General features: G+C 41.4%; 1 protein-coding gene across 2 annotated transcripts in view; it reads left to right on the forward strand.

Annotated features, from left to right (window-relative positions):
* The window catches only part of ksr1b (kinase suppressor of ras 1b), a 67,670-nt gene that overhangs the window by 5,872 nt on the left and 41,285 nt on the right, over positions 1-20,513 (forward strand). For both annotated transcript variants that reach the window (XM_031746659.2, XM_039597985.1), the window contains one exon: positions 14,876-15,016. In XM_031746659.2, the coding sequence (XP_031602519.1) occupies positions 14,876-15,016 (141 nt within the window). The remainder of the gene's footprint in view (positions 1-14,875; positions 15,017-20,513) is intronic.

Consider the following 20,513-nt stretch of genomic DNA (forward strand, 5'->3'; position numbering starts at 1 on the left):
ATAAAACTTTGCAGAATTGTAATAAATTAGCAATATAAATTACAGGTCTGTGATAGTGTATAAATTTGTAGTGAAAAAACAAAGTTGAACAAGGTGGGATTGAACCCACGACCTTTGAGCTGCAGAGCCGTGTCATTACTGATTGCGCCACCTGGAAAGGGGACGGGCGTCTAAAACACAGAGACTTGAGCAGCAGTTGCTGAAAACAACAGAAAAAGCAGAATTATCTGCTAAAAAAGAGGTGTAGACGCAGACGTGCTTGATGAAGATGGCTTTATGTGTAAGGGTACACTGAAGAGTGTCAAGAAAGCAGAGTGCATGCAAGCGGGGAAGATGTGTAGCAACTGTCACAGGTAGGACTCGAACCTCTGCCACCGGGTCTCACGGCAGCTGCTCAACCCTCTGAGCCAAATGAGGTCTGGTTGCAAACAAAGATATGATGAGAGGAAAAATGTGCACTGTGGAGCACAAGCTGAAATTATCAGAAAAGAGGTGAAGAAGAAGAACTTTGTTCTGAAAAGAGGTGAAGAAACTGAAATTTGTGCTTAAAACAACTGAAAAAAATTGAACTTGTAGCTGACAAGGGGTGAAGGAGATGAAATTTTTACTAAAAAAAGAGCTGAAAAACTGAAAATTGTGCTGAAAAGAGGTGAAAAAAGCTGAAATTCTTCCGAAAGAGCAGAAGAGGCTGGAACTTTTCAGCTACTCATTGAGCCAAACTGGTTCTCACATAACTGAAAAAAGGTGAAAAAGCTGACAACTCTAATAAAAACAGCAGAAGAGGCTGGGATTGAACCCACGATCTGTGAGCTGCAGAGCCGTGTCATAACTGATTGCGCCACCTGGACAGGGGGCGGGCGTCTGAAAAACAGATTGATGACCAGTCACAATTAGATCGCGGTGAGAGGCGAAACGCCGCTTTTGGAGTTACAAAACGTCGTAACTCAAAAACTAGGAGGGCTAGCAGCATAATTCTTGTACTGGGTGAATCAGCGGACTTTGGTGTACTTTGACTGCGATTTTCATTGCTCTTTGTACCTCCGTCGCGGAGATAAGACGAGTGAAGAAACGGGTTCATTTTCGGAGTTTGAAAACTGAGAGGAGGACAGATTTCCACCCCTCAAACAAACGTAATTCATTGCTCAACGGTAAGATAATTGTAAAAACTGCTTCCACTGTGAGTGTCAGCAGTGTCTGAAGATATATTGGCACAAGCCTCATGTCCTAACTTTGCTTTGTTAAAGAGATATGGCGATTTGAAAATGCCTCCCATTTCAGAATTTCAGCTCTGAATTTCAAAACCTCCCCATAGACTTTGAATGGGGGAGTTTTCAGACCTTGTGTCACTTCGAGGCAAATTGCGAAAAAACGGTAAATCTCACAATAAAAATAGTGACATTGTCTGAAAGCCAGCAAAAATACCTACGTTTTGATGTATAATTTGTGGGGGTTGAGTGGAAATTGAGCGAGTAGCAAGAAGTTGTTTGGACATGAAGAGAAAATTCAGAACGGACCAGCACTCACTCTGACTTAATTGCATAGCAACCATAGCAACGCATGTATTTTCTGAAAAATCACAATTTTGCAACTGAAAACTTAAAGAGGTATAAAATTAAAACGGTAGAAGATCTGAAAAAGCTGAATCACACAGGAATAGCCCAATAAGTTGAGAACATTTTAAAGTTTGAATGGAGTTTGTAGGTGAAAGCATGAGGAAGTAGTTAAGTTTCAAAAACAAGCAAGTTTTAGCAGAATTGTGGAAGTTTCCCATTCATTTCAATGGGACAAATTAAAGGAAAAAAGTGTAATATTTTAAAAAGTATAATAGTAATAAACACCAAAAGATATAGCACACATTAGCAGAAATAGCAGAACAGTTTAGAGTTTGAACGGAGAAAATCGGTTGAAAACTGAGGGAGTAGTTAAGCGGCAAAGAAAGTGGCAACTTAAAGAATAAAGTGTAAAGAATAAAGAGAAACAGGAACTCAGTAGTGTGGATGCCTTTGAGGGCATCCACACAATTAAAACTTAGTAGCGGCCGGCATTGTTGGAAACTGGGCCGTGCTAAGAATTCTGGGATATGGTGGGCCACGAAGGATACACCCGACCCATCCTTCAAATTCGGGGGGAAAAGGAGGACGCATTTTTCGGTCGCATTTGGAGAAGTCCACGAATTTGGACAGCCTTCGTCGCGTCGCTGTGACGTAATCGGCCTACAAATGCGGCCTCAGGAGGATGCAGCCCATGAATGTGGACACCCCAAAGTCATTAATGTCAGGCAGGATATGCTGGGGTGCACATTCCCCCCCCGATACCTGGCCAATAGAATTCTGGACTTTTATCATATCCCATGTGATCAGCCATCCAGTTGTAATGAGCTGCCTGGAAAATCATTTCTTGGTGGCATTTTGGCACCAACAACTGGGTATGAATAGAAGAATAGAATAGAATGTCTTTATTGTCACTATACACATGTACAATGAGATTACAGAGCATCGTCCTGCTCAGTGCACACAGGTGGGAAAGAAAGGAGGTGAGGTGCACAGTTCTGCGGCACTATATACATGTGAACATAAATATTGATCAAAAATATCAAATATACAAATATTGGGAATAAATAGTGTTATATATATATATATATATATATATATATATATATATACACAATGTGGGCTCTTGGACGTAACTTAAGTATTGCACAGTGGTGATGGTAGTTGTGTAGTCTGTATATAGGGGTGATTGGGATCGGGGGGGGACGACCATATTTCAGTGCATGTGTGAATTCAGAGTGGTTGTGGCTTTTGGGAAGAAACTATTCTTAAGTCTGTCAGTCTTGTGCCGATGCACCTGTAGCGCCTACCCGAGGGAAGCAGGTTGAACAGGTCAAAACCAGGGTGGGAGCTGTCCTTGATGATGTTTGTTGCTCTGCTGAGGCAGGGGGAGCAATAAATATCCATCAGGGAGGGGAGAGGGCAGCTGATGATCTTCTGTGTTGCTACTCTCTGAAGCTTCACGCTATCTGCCTTAGTGCAGCTGCCCTACCATACTATGATACAGTATGTCAGCAGGCTCTCAATGGGCGAGCGGTAGAAGGTCAGCAGCAGGTCGGAATCCTCAGGAAGTACAGCCGCTGCTGGGCCTTTTTGACGACCACTGTGATGTTGTTTGTCCAGGAGATGTCAGCAAAGATGAGGACGCAGAGAAACCGGAAGGTGTGGACCCTCTCCCCAAACTCACTGTTGATGTATAGGAGGGGCTAAGTCGGTGCTGTGTCAACTTCAGGAGACACAGCACCGACTTAGCCCCTCCTATACATCAACAATCTTTTTAGTTTTCTTGGTGTTCAGTGCTAGGGTATTCTCTTAACATCAGGCTGCTAGCTTCAGGACTTCTTCTCTGTAGGTTGCCTCGACTCGCTTTGAGATGAGTCCGACTTCAGTGGAGTCATCAGCAAAGTTGATGTTGTTGTGGGTCAAACTGCAGTCGTGGGTGTAGAGACAAAACAGGAGGGGGCTCAGCACTAGGGATGGGTATCGTTTAGGTTTTATCCGATACCGGTGCCAAACCGGTACTTTTGAAACTGTGCCGGTGCTTAAACGATGCTCGAACCGGTGCTTAAAGAATGGAGAACACAAACTTTGTCCAAAAACCTCTTATGTTTTTATTTTTAGCAGTCTCTTTTTTTTCTGCAAAATGATAACCAAGTTACCCTTTTCTGTTGATACAACATACCTCCTTTGGTTGGAACCGGTGCTTAAACAATGGAAAACACAAACTTTGTCCTAAAACCTCTCATGTTTAGCTGTTTTTTTTGTAAAAAGATAACAATGTTAGCCTTTTCTGCAGCTATAGGGCATATATGGTATCACTCTATCAAACAAGAAGACAGCCGCATGTAACTACGACGGTGTTTGCTAGTTCACCTTACGTGCATTAATTTAATAACGTGGTTAGCCTACTCAACGTAAATTACACATGAACAGCATTAAGCTACTCACGCAGAGAAGAACGGCTGCTGCTGTCGTCATCATCATCCATCATCATTTCTGCTACACTGGCAGGGCTAGGGGCCAGGACTCTCCTTTTCGGGTTCTTGGGGGGATGTTGCTAACTCCGGGTCCGATAACAGGCACCACACCCGCAGTAGATGTGCTCAGTGTGAGGTCTTGCAGCAAGCTATCAAATACGGTGCATTTCTCGGCTTTTAAAAAAACGCTATGCGTCGCCAGGTGTTTCATCAGATTCGAGGTGTTACCTCCTTTACACAGTATCACCTTAAAGCACTTGTTGCAGGCTGCTGAGTTTGCATCTTTTGCTGTGAAGTACAGCAAGACTTTTGACCGCTTCGCCTTGGGCATTTTTAATCTGTAGCTCTGCTCTAAAAGAATATACGTACCTGGGCTCGCCTACTATCCTTGGAAAGGTAAAATGATTGGCTAGAATCCAAAGTGTATGACATCTCAAGAAAAAAAAAAGCACCGAAATAAAGCACCGAAATGTGCGCTGCTTTTCGGTCTGGTTACTACCTATTATGTCAGTAAAGGGTCAGCACACAGCCCTGTGGGGGAACCGGTGCTCAGCGTGGGAGTTCACTGCTAGGAACACCCGTCTGACATCATGGTCCTTTACAGTGAGTGAAGTGGTGAAGGAACCAGGTGAGGATGAGGATGATAGCAGGGCTAAAGCAGATGAGGGCTGGTGTTGTGGTGTTTTGAAGCGGGTGAAGAAGCAATTTATCTCTTCTGCCAGCTACTCAGGTTTTCTGTTTTCACAGCACAGACTCTGTGGTTTATGCCCTGCCACACCTCCCGTGTGTTGTTGCTGGACAGGTGGGACTATGCTTTTTTTTCTGGTCTGTCTTGGCTTTTTTAATTCCCCTTTTTAGATCAGCTCAACCAGCCCTGTACAGAAGTCTTCCGCCTGACCTGAAGACAGTGTCACTGGCTTTGAGAAGTGTGCAGATATGGCTGGTCATCCATGGTTTTTGGTTTGGGAAAACCCGAATGGTTTTGTCCACAGTCACATTTCCGATACAGAACTTGATATAGTCCAGTACTGATTTTGTGAATGTTTCTAGGTCCTGGTGTTAAAATATGTCCTAGTCTGTCTTTGTGAAGCAGTTCTGTAGTTTGGCCAGGACAGGTTGTAACAGTCTTTGTAATGGGCCTGGACTGCATCTGAAGGGGTGTAGATTGGTGAGAGCAGGAGGGAGAGGTGGGCAGACTGGGGGTGGGGTTTGGCTCTATAAGCGTGCTTAATGTTGGAGTAAACATGATCTAGGGGAGTGCAGTCTTCATGTCGACCTTATTAAATTCACCGCTGGGTGGGCCGCTGCTGTTCGTTAATCGTGTTCAGCAGGATGGAGAGCGCCATGTTTACATTGGCATCAGGTGGAATGTACACAGCTGTGATGATCACTACTAGGGCTGCTCGATTATGGCAAAAATGATAATCACGATTATTTTCACTGAAATTGAGATCTCGATTATTTGACGATATTTAACAATAACGATGTATTGAATAATGGCTTTAAAGATTGTCAAAAAATAATATAAAATAGTGTGCAAATACTGATTACAGTGCAAATGTTTGCAATATAAAAAATAAATGAAAAATGTAAACATCTATGTTTAGTGAACTTCAAAATACTGCACAATATTTGATCCACGCCTGACTCACAACCCATAATGTTTCCACCAATGTTCCTCAAATATTTCATGTGTCTGAGCGAACACACAAACTCCCTGAGCGGTCCCTTGGACCACTGTGAGCGACATCAGACGTGTGCACTGTGGTCACGCCAGCATCTAATCCATTACATGGTTTATTAAAATAATCAAATTACAGCATTTACATTTATGTTAGACTACTTTTAATTAACTGCTTTAGCCCACTTACAATGAAAATGTAAAAAATCCTGTTCATGACCTGTGTAGTATGTTAACACTATTGGAAGTAAAAATAACTTGAACTCCAATTTTGAAAACACAACTTTCTTTCTTTTTTTTCTTTTCTTTTTTTTTCATAAAGCTCTGACTTGTATTATGAGTATGAGTCTGTGGTCTGGGAGAGTCCTATAACTCTGTCTGCAAAATACAGTATATAATGACCAATGTTGGGCAATTAATTATATAGTTACTACTTCAAAAAAGTAACTCAGTTTGGCAAACAACAAAGTTCTTTGCAACTATTTTTTTTTTTTAATGCAGCCAAGGCGTTTTTTTTTAAACAAACACTTCAAACTATTTACAGAACAATCAGCTGTTCTGCATCAAATCTGATGCCACACAAATTATTTGTGCCACTCCAAAAAATAATTTCTGTCCACTATGAGATAAAGGAGAACAACAGCCTGATACCTGCAGGCCTGACAACAGGAGATGTATCACTCCTGTAACACCTGTAACATTCAGCAGCCGCCTCATTGTTCTGACACACACAACAAAACTATTGACTACACTACACACTAACTACACAAGATTTGCGCTAAACGCCTCAAATCTCTCACATCTCAGAACACCGCCACTACTCCTGAAACTTCCCCGTTTCTTAATAGCTAGATGCCACGTTGCCATATCATTTTTTGATTGGTCGACACGGTACTTTTTTCACGACCAATAGGAAAGGGTGGGGGGTTTTTTGGTTTTGTTTTTGCTCACAGGCGGAGAGTGCTTTCAAGCGTTTTCCTTATAAGATGCCGCTTTTACCGCTTTCTTCCCGCAGTAAATATAAACAACGATAGTATTCAGGAAGAAAACCAAACATTGCATATATTTTTATCATAACTCTGGTTTTACGTGGCCTATCAACACAATTTAAAAACTGGTGTAAAGTCTACACTTTTTCCGTCAATTGTTCCGTCTGACCTGCTCACATCTCCAATGGTTGTACACGTTGACATTAATGTGGCTTCACTGCACATCAGCCATGCCGCTTTGCTAGCTAAAACACCGGTGTCGGCACATAAGGACGCTGTCATAGCCTGTCAACGACGTTGATTGGCTGCGTATATACGAATGTGACTCGCATTATTGGCTGGACTATAGGATAAGGTGGCATCGTTCTAATCCCATACAGGAGCAGCCAGTCACTTACTGACTAACACTGCCAAACAGAATTGTTAAAGTTTTAATTTTAATTTCAATTCAGGTTAGATTTTTTTTTTTTTTTTTTTGTGCGCAACGCAGATTTTCTGTGCGCAGAGACCGTGCCAGCAGTGCGCAATTGCGCACGTGCGCAGCTTAGAGGGAACATTGGTTTCCACACCACTGAAGTCGTTTTACCTCTTTTCAACCAATGGCATTCTTTCTTCAGCAGCCATTATCCTCTCCTCTCCAAATAACTTCTGCTTAGCTTTCCGAGCTTCCCTCGGGTCCTCTTAATTGTTGTGACGTGTGTTCGAAACGCAGAGAGGTGCGCTCGATTTGCCACACGGAGCAGCGCGAGAGTAAAGCACGAGGGAGGTGCTAATAATCGGCTCAGTCATTTTTAATGATCGTTGAAAACCCAGATCGTAATCAAGATTAAAATTCGATTAATTGAGCAGCCCTAATCACTGCTGTTAGTTCTCTCAGGAAGGGGGAAAAAAAAATGCCGGCATCTTATGGACATGTACTTTAGGTTCGGGGAGCAGTGTCTGTTTATAATTGCCCCATTGTTGCACAAGCTTTCGGGTATTCCCGGGTGAAACCAGGTTTCGGTGACGATTAAGGCACAGCAGTCACGAACATAGCGATTTCCCGCTATTTGCAATTCCAGGTCATCCGTTTTATGCTCAAGGGATCTTGCATTGGAGAGATATAGGCTCAGAAGAGGTGGCTTGTGTGGTTGATTCCTTAGCCTTAGCATGACGCCTGTTTGCTTCCTCTCCCTCCTCCATCTGCGCTGCCTTCTAGACCCGACATCAATCCTGGGAGAGCCCGGTGGTCTCGCTATGTAATCTGGGATGTTATGCATGCGATGAAAGACACACGAAACAGATATCTGGTACAGGTCACCGATGTCCTGGCGGGTGTAGCAAATGTTAGCAGAATGTTCGGGGTCATCTCCATCCCCCATCCTGTGGAGTGTTACTGTCACTTCTGGAGGGAGCAGCAGAGGTGCTGGAGAGGAGCCAGCCTGAGCAACCAGGCTTTCCAGTGTTTCTGTCTGGCACTTGGACTGGTATCGTAGTCTCTCCAGCTGGCATTGGTGCACTGCATCATGCTACCGTTTGCATGGCGGTGAGGTCAGCTGTTAGATTTGTATTGTGATTGTCATTTATGCTTAGAAATATCTACTTATATATTCTTAGAGTTTTATAATTAGGTGTAGATTGGTAGAGGTTTGATCCTTAATAGTCTGCAAGCTTTGTGTGCATTCCAGAGCTCTCTGACTTTCACACCCACATTTTAGGAGCATGGGAGAGGTCGTACCTTGTCTTATTGTTTTATGGTAGGATAAACGTATCTATGTCTGTTTTAGTCTAAGTGCCTTTTGTTTAGATGGACGGCTCTGGGGAGTCTTCCTGGGGTCACAGTTTGACCCCCACACACAAGGTATTCTTTGTTCACATGTATACCTATGTCATATGTTAATGAACCTATGCATATTCATGTAACCACAATAAAAGAGCAGTGTTACGGGGGAACGGACGAGAGCAACTGGGGTCAAGCGAAGGAACGGCGCCTGTCCAGTTCTCTCCCGTGCACGTGAAACATAAAGAACTTGCCTACTTCGTGTCTTGCTTGCTGTGTAATCACATTGCCTTCAACGTTCCAGCGAATAGGTTCAAGCTACAAACCTATCATCAGCCACCATCCCAGTTGATGCCTCCGCTGACGGCAAGACTTGTGCTAGACAGGTGGCTACCACTATAACATGTATGGGTTACTATTGGACCAGCACAACAACTACGGCAGCCTTTGTTGGGAGTTCTTTGTTTACAATAGTCATTACAGCAGTCACAGTCACTTTCTGTCATTGCTAGCTCTGCGCTGTTTCTACCACTCCACAGTGTGTTCCTCCAGGTCCCGTCATCTTTTAATGTGCATATGGCTCGTCACCCTAACAGAGTGCTTTGGTCTCAGACTGTTGACTTATTTGTGGTTCCTAAGAGGCAGGTTCTTCCTTTTTTTTAGGCCTGTTGTCTGTGGAACCAGCTCACAGTTTGAATTTCATGCCAGCTTTCCTCTATGATATAACATGTAGTTGGGGCTGGATAAGGTGGCTCTGAATCCTCACTTAGTTATGCTGGAATAGGCGTAAGCTGCTGGGGGCTTCCCATTAATGGTTCTTGTTTACTTGCTTGCTTACTTGTCTTTTCTCACCCAAACCAGTTGTGACAGATGGCTGCCCCTCACCAAGCCTGGTTCTACCAGAGGTTTGCTTCTTCCCACTGTCGCTAAGTGCTTCCTCAAAGGGGGTCATTTAATTGTTGGGATTTTTTCTCAATTATTGTAAGGTTTTTAACCTTACAATATAAAGTGTCTTGAGTATCTTGTTGTGATTTGGCGCTATATAAAACGAATTGAATGGACGTTTGTAAGGCTTTGGCAGTGATTCTCTTCTTCCTCCTTGCATAAAAGAGAGCAGATGTCCTGCTGATGGGTTAATGATCTTCTACCACAAATCTCCTCCATGTTCTTAAGACTGTGCTGGAAGACAAAGCAAATCTTCTGGGACCTATTGATGTGCCATCCTGGAGCAGTTGGACTACCTATTCTGTAGGTCCAGGTGTTGCCTCATGCTCCCAGTAGTGACACTGACCCTTTCAATCAGAAAAGTAAATCCATTCCTGTTTTGGTTTGGGTTATCGTATTGTTGCCCCCTCTAGTGCACCTATTGATTTCATTAACACCAAAGCAGTTAAACTGATTTAAAAAAACCGCTCTGCTATTTAACTGACCAGCTCAAGATTAAGATGGTACCAGATGGGCTGGTCTGAGTTTTTCAATAGAGATTGACAGACCACGTGACTTTCGCGCATTGCATGCCGGGCACTGGTGGCAAAACAATCAAAGCAATGCATCAAACGCAAACATTTGCAGCACCGCAAAACGTTCATTCTCCGGTTCCAATACCTTCTTGCTTTTTCTTTGCCCCCCAAAAAGGTATGTACAAAAACGAAGGAGAACAATGCCGGTCCGTACAAAGACAGACTTGATGAAAAGTCAAAGAAAAGATACGAGGAAAAAATCAAAGGAGTGAAAGGGTGAGACCCTTACGAGCACACAGAGTGGACAAAAGACGTTAGCGTGCTGCCCAACTTTCACCACGCTCATATTTATAATTATACGGTTCTTGGAGTGAGTGCATACACTCATGAAGTTTTTAGTAACTTCAGGTCACTGCAACAAGCCCAGGTCCAGTTACCGACGGATGGGTACAGGACCTTGAAATGCACCGTGTAGAACGAAAGACCATCGTACGTATCGTAAGTTTGCCAGTCTCACAAATCGTCTTCATAAATACACATTCGTTAACCGTTTATTAATAGGACCTTTGAGCTCAACGGTAATTAATTAGTAGTGGAAATAATTTCTGGTACGCATTACAGAAATGTAGCAGTGACAATAATATTGTATGTTGTAATCGCACTGGGCAATTAGTGATACAAAACAACTGTTTTATCCTGTGAATAAAAGTATATGTTTTTGTCAATGTACCGTGGTAATAACAGAAGCAAAACGCAATATTCTGTCAGGACAATTCACTATTTATGCACAATAAACAAAGAAGCATAGCGCGACAATTTCTGTTCAGCGCCAGACTTGCTTATAACCTATATCACCAATTATGTTATGAAAAATGACGTATTAACTACAACAGAAGACTTACCTTTGTGGAAATGCTTGGAGCAGACTAACATGTGAGCTGGAGTGTTCTGGGACGTTATATTTGGTCTTCGAATGGCTGCAATCCAGGCCATCCGTCGGCTCTTTGTTACTTCGGAAACATGGCTTGAACAATTTCTCTTCAACGACGTAATCCAATAACAACTGATCTCTTTACCCGTCGGCTTCCCGTGGCTGTCATGCGACCGGCTATTGCAGTTAATAATACAACAGCTTCTTGACATTTTTTGTGTTTCTTTTTATCGCTGTGTGACTGATTTCAATTGAAAGCCTGCGTGCGCTAGTACCTTTTGCCACGAGTTCCCAGAATCCTTTGCGGTTTTACCCCTGAATGACGTCACATTTTCAGTCTCTATATATTGTATGTACATGTGAATATGCAGTGCAACTGAGGAGTGGCTGTTACTGCTCACTCTCTTGGGGGCTGGGAGGAGCACCAAGTGCTTGTTGTGTGTATGTTTGTAGCAAGAGGCTAAATTTAGCTGTGGCTCTCCCCACGCATTATGAGCAAGGCCTGTTTGGCAAGAAAGTCAACTGACTTGGAAGGCAGTGGGAGGAGAAGAAGGACGTGTTCCTCGTCTGGCTGGCCTTGCATGTTATAGGGCAAAGGTGTTTACAGTTGGTGTAACGCTGTCTGTTCATCACTTTGGTCGTTCTCTTTCTCCCTTTCCTTTGGTGAATACTGAATTCAATTTCAATTCAATTTTATTTATGTAGCATAAATTCACACGTTTACCTCAAGGCACTTTACATTGTAGATATACAACATGTATAGGATTGTTGGTAGTTTTTTTATTTATCTAAAGTCAAGTTATTGTTTGTTCAATCCAAACTACAGATCACAGTTGACAGTTGTTGCTGGAATTTCAGTTAAAATAATTCTGCAAAGGTAGATTTTGAGGGGACTTTGAACACACAGTTAATATAGTGGAACAATTTAGCCACAGCAAGGCTCTTCTCTGTGGCTGAATAGGGTAGTCTGTAAAGTGTTGATTAGAGTTCGGAAAGCCCCATGTGGTTTCCCAACTGCAGTCTCTTGCTTTCTCTTTTGTCATTTTTCTCTCCACTCTGTTTCCTCTTAGCATTTTTCCTCCTCCTTCTGACCTTTTTGTACCTTTTTGTTTTATCTTGTCTGAACAAATTAGTTTGCACACCCCCCTCTTTTTTGTGTATCTTTTCAGATGAATATTGTGAGATGTCAGAGTGCACAGATGGATGTGTGAACAAAACCCCATAGATGATTTATCCTAGAACAATGTAGGTGTATTAGATATGTTGACTTAAAATGATTAGACTTAGGCTAATAAGAAATTGAATTCATCGTTGTCTTCATCGTTCTGTGTCCCCTGCGATTCTTCTTTGTTTTTTTTCTTCTTCTGACCAGAGCAGCTTTCTGCACCTTTTTCTAACACCACATTTAGACTTTTTTTCGCGAAATAATATTTTGACTTTTTTTCTCAAGTAAAATTTAGACTTTAATCTCAGAATTTCGACTTCATCCCTAAGATGAGCGATATTTTTTTTTATTTTTTTTTAATGTGGCCCCTAATATGCCAGGATGGAGGTAATCAGCCTGTGCCACTGGAAATGTGCTATTTAAGCCCAGGTTGCTCTTATTGTGGTTTTAGCTTGTCTATAATCTGAACTGGGTGTTTTTCATGGGATTCTGGTCAAAGCACAGTAATAAAGGGGTCGGTAAACTGTTTGCTAATAGTTTTGAAACTGCAAAGGTGGGATCGTGTAAGTCCTGCTAAAAAAGAATATCAGCATTTTGATGTCAATAGGCGTAAAGTGCTCTAAAATCTTCTGCGAGATAGATGACAGACTGTAGAAACATCACACTGGACTTCAAACGTTTTGGATTTTTTGCCTCTGCCTTTGTACCACCTCTGCGTGTTTTTTGTAGACCTTTTATCTCTCACCTGCCTTCCAATCACCTGCTTCTCCTGTAGGTTATTACTAGTTCAGTGAATCAAATGGTGCTTTGAACTCCCCCTTTTATTTGGGCCTGAAGCAGACACCCTAAGTTAACAACAAGTTATAACCAACCTGTCAACTCTGACTGCGGTTTTAGGATTTGTAAATCTAATTATATTAAACTTACTTCTTTGTTCACTTTTTTGTTATTAAGTTTTTTTGTTAACTTTGTGGTACTTTTTCCTGTTTTTCTTGCATTTTGTATTTCTACTATTTGTCACTTTTTGGGTGTTTTTTGCTTAGTATAATAAAACTAGCTTTTTGCTCGTTTCACTGATTACTAATATATTTTGTGTGTGTTGCTTCACTACAAGCAACATTTGAGGCGACTTTTGTTGTGATTTGGCGCTATATAAATAAAATTGAATTGAATTGAATTAAGGGTTAGGGTAAGCGTCCAAAGATGTGTCTCTTCCAATGGAACAGAACTGGTGGACATCATCAGCTGTGTGCCAGTGATGTCAGAGACATCAGTTACTTCACACTCAGTTTAACAGTTGACATGACCGTTAAAGAGCAGATGTCTGGTGTGGACCACTAGTCAGGGGGATTTCCTCAAGCTGGTCTGTGTCATTTCTCACTACTGCTTTACATATGTACGTTACTTGACATTTATGGTTGATATGATACAAAGGTCTAAATTTAAAATATGTCCTATCTGCCCTTTAGCTACTGCTGTAATGTAATTAAAATTAGTACCCAAGCTATTAGGTGTATTTATAAAGGAATATGAAATATTATAATATTAATATTCTTAATATTCTTTGTAAGGAAGGAATATTCCACTTCTTTGCAAACTCCTGGTTTACTTTGGCTGTATGTTCTGGGTCATTGTCCATCTGTGTTATGAAAATTAATTTGACTGCATTTAGCTGGATTTGAGCAGACCATGTGTGTCTGAACACCAACCTGAATCCATTTGTTTGCTTCTGTCCTGTGTCACATCATCAATAAACACCAGTTTATTTACTAAGCCCAAGCCATCACACTGCCTCCGCTGTGTTTTACAGATGATGTGGTATGCTTTGGATTATGAGCTGTTCTCCATGCTTTTTTTCTTGCCATCATTCTGGTTGGGGTTGATTTTGTTGATTTTAAAATGCTGTTGTTGCTCTTATTGTGGTTTTAGCTTGTCTATAATCTGAACTGGGTGTTTTTCATGGGATTTTTTTTTTTTTTTAAAAGCAAAGTCCAGTCTAGCCTTTCTGTTCTTGAGATGAACCCTTTGTATTTACTTTCGTGCACTCTTCTCTTTTTGATAGACTTGGATATTGATAAGCCTACCCCCTGGAGAGTTGGCTGGCTGATGTGAAGGGGTTGCTCTTTACTATAGATGATTCTCTGATCATTCACCGCTGTTGTCTTGCGTGGGCATCCAGGTCTTTTTGTGTTGCTGAGTTTACCTTTTCTTTCTTTCTTTCTGTCGGTCTGTCGGTCGGTCGGTCGGTCGGTCGTAAACTGTACATTTTGCCACTTCTAATATTGTAACAATTTCTCAGATGTGTTGTCTGTTTTCGTAGCTTACGGATGGCTTGTTTCACATGCATGAAGAGCTCCTTTAAATGCATTTGGTCTGTTCACAGCAAAATCTTCCAAGTGCATACACAACACCTGAAATCAACTCCAGGCCTTTTATGTGCTTAACTGATAATGACATAATGAAGGAATTGCCCACACCTGCCCATGAAATTGCCTTTGAGTCAACTGTCCAATTATGTTTGGTCCCTTTTAAAAGAGGGTGACACATGTTAAGGAGCTCAAACTCCTAAAAACTCTTTATTCAATTTAAATTGGATACACCGAAATGAAAGCTGAGAGTCTGCACATTATGTCAGTGTCAATAGCTGTAATTGGAATATGCTTTCAGTAAACTGGTTAAAAAACAAAACAAAAAAACCCCCACATGTGTCAGTGTCCATATATATGTGGACCTAACTGTACATTAAAGTTGTTCCATTATACTGCTTATGTCACTGGAGCATAACCTGTATGAGACTTTATCCTCTTCTTTATGTGCCTTAGTGAAGTGAGTGAAGCATTTTGTTTCGTGCTCTCCACTATAGGTGAAGCTGACCAAGTACATGTGGACACAGCTACAGCTAAGGCAGAGGATACCAGAAGGAGAAAGACCTGAAGCTCTCGCTCAATACCCAAGACTGCAGGACTGGCTCCTCACAGCTGACCTCACGCCACAGTTCATACAGGTCTGTATGTGTACTTTGATTTATTTATTTCTTGGACCTGACAATATTTGTGGAATGCAATTTGTCTTGTATATGGAAAAATGCACATTATTATTATTATTATTACACATTATTTATCTACTAGTGCACATCTTATTATAAACAATTCAAGGCCATTTCTTTTTCACCTTGCATTACTTTTCTATTCATCTCAAATCATTACATTTTCTTGGTCCTGTCTCTGATTTGCCTGTAAATTTTATGGTTTAAAATTAGGACATATATAATGATTGCTATGAAATTTTAGCTTCCTATATGAAGTACTTTGAACAATGGGCTTTTCTTCTACTTTCAGGCCTTTTTTCATCTACTGAACTCAACAAAATTGAAAGACATAAGCTTGTAATTTTCAAAATTGAACCTGGATCTGGAATTTGGGACAGATACACTAAATGCTTGTGTATTGTGTATTAAATATTTTAAAAAGCCATAATCTAAAGTTCCATATTTAAACACTAATAGATTTGCAACAGATATCCAAGGACAATTTCTGAATGGTAGTTGTATTTCACAGTAATGGAAAGTAAAATATATTTTACTTTTAATGTATTTTAAACTTCCATATAGGGCTGGGTTATATGAGGAAAATCTTTTTTGGCTATATCATATGCACGATATATATCACGGTATGTTTAAATAATTATTTATTTTCAACCATATAGTGCTTAAAAATGCATTGGTATACTCATTCAAATCAAAAATACAATATTTTTTCCTACTTTGAATACAAAAAATCTGAATGAATTGAAATATTTTATTTTAACCATTTTTAACCATTAGTTGCACACAGAGGTTTTTCACAATGACAATACTGTCACAGTACATCTCAAATTACAGAAAGAAAAGAATTATTTAAGAATTATTTAATGTTTTCTTTGAGGGGGGGAGAGGTTGACATGAGGACTTTAAAACATTCTTCGTTTTTGCAGTGGTTGCCTTTTCAGCTGGTGGAATAGAATAGAATAGAATAATCCTTTAATCGTCCCACAAGGGGAAATTTGGTTGTAACAGCAGCCAAAAAGACACATATACAAACAAACAGTACACAGGACACAGAACAGAAACATACACAATTTTTCTTACATATTTACATATTACTATATACAGAGTACTGTACAGTTATTAAATTAAATAAAAATAACTACAGATAAGAGGGAAACCAGGTTGTAGTGTGAATCGGTTAATTAACTAATGGCAGTTACAGCGCTGATGTAAACATCTATGATTGTTGGGAGCAGTTCTGATTGTACAGTCTGACAGCTGCAGGGAGGAAGGACCTGCGGAAACGCTCCTTCATGCTTCTAGGATGCAGCAGTCTGTCACTGAAGGAGCTCTGCAGTTCAGCAACATTTCCATGCATGGGGTGGGAGACTCTGTCCATCAGAGATGTTATTTTGGCCAGAGTCCTTCTGTCTCCCACCACCTGCACTGGGTCCAGGGTGCATCCCAGAACAGAGCTGGCCTTCCTGATGAGTTTATCCAACCTCTTCCTCTCAGCTGCCGATAAACTGCTGCTCCAACATACAACACTGTAAAAAATGACAGATGCCACCACAGAGTCATAGAAGGTCTTTAAAAGCACTCCCTGTACTCCAAATGACCTCAGCCGCCTCAGCAGGTAGAGTCTGCTCTGACCCTTCCTGTAAAGAGCATCAGTGTTGTGGCTCCAGTCCAGTTTATTATTCAGGTGAACACCCAGGTACCTATAAGAGTCCACTATCTCAATGTCCACTCCCTGGATGTTCACCGGTGTCAGTGTAGTGGGTCTGCGTCTCCGGAAGTCCACCACCAACTCCTTGGTTTTCCCGGCGTTGATCAGCAGGTGGTTCTGCTGACACCAGTCCACAAAGTCCAGAGTCCACTGTCTGTACTCTGAGTCATCCTCACCTGTGACGAGGCCGACTATGGCAGAGTCGTCAGAGAACTTCTGTAGGTGGCAGCGTGAGGAGTTGATGGAGAAGTCTGCAGTGTAGAGGGTGAAGAGGAACGGTGCCAGCACAGTTCCCTGTGGGGCCCCCGTACTGCAGACCAGCGTGTCAGAGACACAGCCGTGTGACCTCACATACTGTGGACGTTCTGTGAGGTAGTCCAGTATCCATCGGGACATGTGGTGGTCCACTCCCGATAGCTCCAGCTTGTCTCTCAGAAGTCGTGGCTGGATGGTGTTGAAAGCACTGGAGAAATCAAAGAACATGATCCTCACAGTGCTTCCAGGCTTCTCCAGGTGAGTCAGAGCTCGGTGCAGGAGGTAGATGATGGCGTCCTCACTTGAAGTGCTGAGATAGAAAGAGTGGATTTTGGGGGAGGGGAGTGTATGTTGGAGTCCACAGAAGCCGGGGGTGGGTGTAATGACTGGGAGCTGGGAGGTGTGAAGCTGAGAGGTGTGAAGTCCTGAGATGAAGGAGATTGCAGCAGGGGGGGGGGGCGATGCTGTGGGAGGGGTGGGTGGGAGGGTTGGGTGATTGATCAAGCCTATTAAAATATTAAAATATTAAAATATTTATTTAGGTCATTCACCCACCCAAAGTCTCCTGCAGCCTGGGGGGTTGGTTTTTGTCCTGAGATTGTCTTCAGGCTGTTCCAAACCCCTCTGATGTTGTCCTGTTGCAGCTGCTCTTCCATCTTCCTCCTGTAGTTTTCCTTCCCCTGCCTTATCTTCCATTTCAGCTTCTTCTGAACAACTCTCAGCTCCTGTTTGTCTCCAGATCTAAAGACTCTCTTCTTCTCCTTGAGGAGAGCCTTAATTTCAGGATTTATCCATGGCTTGTTGTTAGAAAAACACCGTACCTTTTTGATGGGTATGGTGTTCTCCACACGGAAGTTCATGTAATCTGAATAAATTCGTGCCTTTAGTAGTAGTAGTAGTTGTACGGCATGTTTTGCAAATTACCGCAGTTTGTTCGTCATCCTCCTTGTGAAATACAAATGACAGCGAGTCTCATTCCCTCGCTTGTCTGAAACTCCCGCTGTTGACATATTTTCCCCTTTCTTGTAGTATATAAACACTCATACTCAGCGCAGTGTGCCAGGTAGAAAATTTTCCAGTTGGGAGAGGATTAATAATGCATTCACAGTGTGTGGGAGAAAAGAAATAGTGAATTACATGCAGACATGGAATATATTGTCGTGGAAATTTACAGTTGATGGTTACGATTAAACCATTTTAACCATCGTACATGGAAAAAGTTGTGATACATTGAGTATATTTGATATATCACCCACCCATACTTCCATACCTACAAAGTGGGTGTCAAAAATGAAAAATATCCATATATTTAACAAAATCTTTTTCTCAGCTGTAGTTAGAGTACCATCTGAAAACTGTTCTCCCTACTGATATTTTTACCCCTCTGCCACAGAAAATTAATGTGTTATTGGGGTATTACCCAATAACACTATTGAAAAATGGAGAGAATTTATGTTTATTTCACAACTAGCTGCTAGGCCATATGACCTTTGCGCACTTATAGTACCTTCCCACATTAAATATAAAGCATAAGTGGCAATGGGATGTTTTTTTTTTATCTCGAATTTGTACACCTAATAGTTGGTTTGGATCAGGTCTGATCACATTCACTCCATAAATGAACAGCTTAGGCCACCTCCTCCAAAGGGTCTCCGTTGATGCACTCCGGTGTGTTTTGGTACACACCCAAGTGCATCAACGGGCAAAACGAACCAGAGGTCGATTTAAACTAGAAGTGTTCCTGGTGACTAATTTCCAAGTCGACTAAACTAGAGAAAAAAAAAATTAAACTGACTTGTCTAAAACTAAGACAAACTATTAAGTTAGATATTAAGTTACATTTAAGAACTATTTTATAGATAATGTCAAAAACACTCTTAGAAAAAAGGCATTTTCTTCAATAATAAATCATGCTGGTTATGTGGGGCACCTCGAATCATACATTATGAACATGACATGTTATACTCCAAACAGACAACAAAAAACTTGCCACTTAAACCAATGTTAAATATGATATGAAGGCATGTTACTTCAATAAATAATAACGAATAAATTCTGATTAAAAAGTGTGGCACATCGTGTAGTACATTATAAATGATGCACTTTGTGAAAATTCATGACAGCCATGGTAGTAAAAGTTATAATCTAAAATAAAAATACATCTTTCAGCTATATATTTTTTTCTGCCTATCTGAAATTGGGTCAAAAATCACCAGCCGTAACATGTAATCTCTCAAGCGTGTCCAGGGTTTAGCCCGGGAACTTCTCCCGGTAGGATGTAACCTGGCTAGAACACCTTACCTCGGAGGTGACCACCTCAACTGGCTCCTGTCGATATGAAGTAGTGACTCTAGTCTGAGTGCCTCCCAAATGGCTGAACTCCTCACCCTGTTGCTAAGAGAAAGCCCATTCACTCTTCAGAGACAGCTCATTTTCATCCATGATCTTGTTCTAGGGTTAACTAAAAGATCAAATTCAAATTTTACTTGTCACATACGCAGTACAACATGTAGTGAAATGCTTGTGTCCGAGCTGCAGACAGGCTGCAGATGTATCCGCGTCATTCCAGGGCTTGGTTTTAGCATGGGGGGTCCACCCAGGACCCTTACTGGATACTGAGTGGGAATTGAACTTGTGACTCCAAAGGGAGTAAATATTTGTACAGAGGCTAATTTTTTTCTAATTTTGGTTCTGTACATCTCCACCATGAATTTTACATGAAACAACTCAGATGCAGTTGAAGTGCAGACTTTCAGCTTTAATCCAGTGGGTTTAATAAAAAGATTGCATAAAAATCAGAGGAAGTAAACATTTTTAACACAATCCCTTTCTTTCAGGGGCTCTAAAGTAATTTGACAAATTAAATAACTGAAAACAAAATGTTCATTTCTAATATTGGTTGAAAACCCTTTGCTGGCAATGGCAGCCTGAAGTCTTGAATTCATGGACATCACCAGATGCTGGGTTTCCTGTTTTTAATGTGCTGCCAGGCTTTTACTGCAGTGGCTTTCAGTTGCTGTTTCTTTGTGGGCCTTTCTGTCCAAAGTTTAGTTTTCAATAAGTGCAATGAATGCTCACACTGTTTTTTTTCAGATGATGTGGTTTTCTGGCCACACATATGCGTAACTGAGATGGAGATAGGTGTAAGGGTCCCAGTGCACTGATCTCTTCACACGCCAACAATGACATCGTCACTGCTCTGCACCTTCGCTTAGGGTGTACAGAGTATTTCCACTGAACAATAAGTGTCACCACTAAGAAAGAACCTCCAGATCAGCACTGGTATAGGATGAGAAAAAGTCAAAACGGAAGCAAAGAACTCGTAGTTTTGTCCAAAGGTCTTTCGACAAACTGTCATCTTGTTTTTAAACTATTTTTGCATCTCCCTTTGTATATTCTGTTAATCTCTGAGATTCTGCACTGATATGTCATTAAACATGCTATAAAAAAACAACTCATGCCCTCAACTACCCTGCAGTGGCAATGGCAAAA

The sequence above is a fragment of the Oreochromis aureus genome, linkage group 14 (genome assembly GCF_013358895.1).
Source record: "Oreochromis aureus strain Israel breed Guangdong linkage group 14, ZZ_aureus, whole genome shotgun sequence".
NCBI classification, from domain to species: Eukaryota; Metazoa; Chordata; class Actinopteri; order Cichliformes; family Cichlidae; genus Oreochromis; species Oreochromis aureus.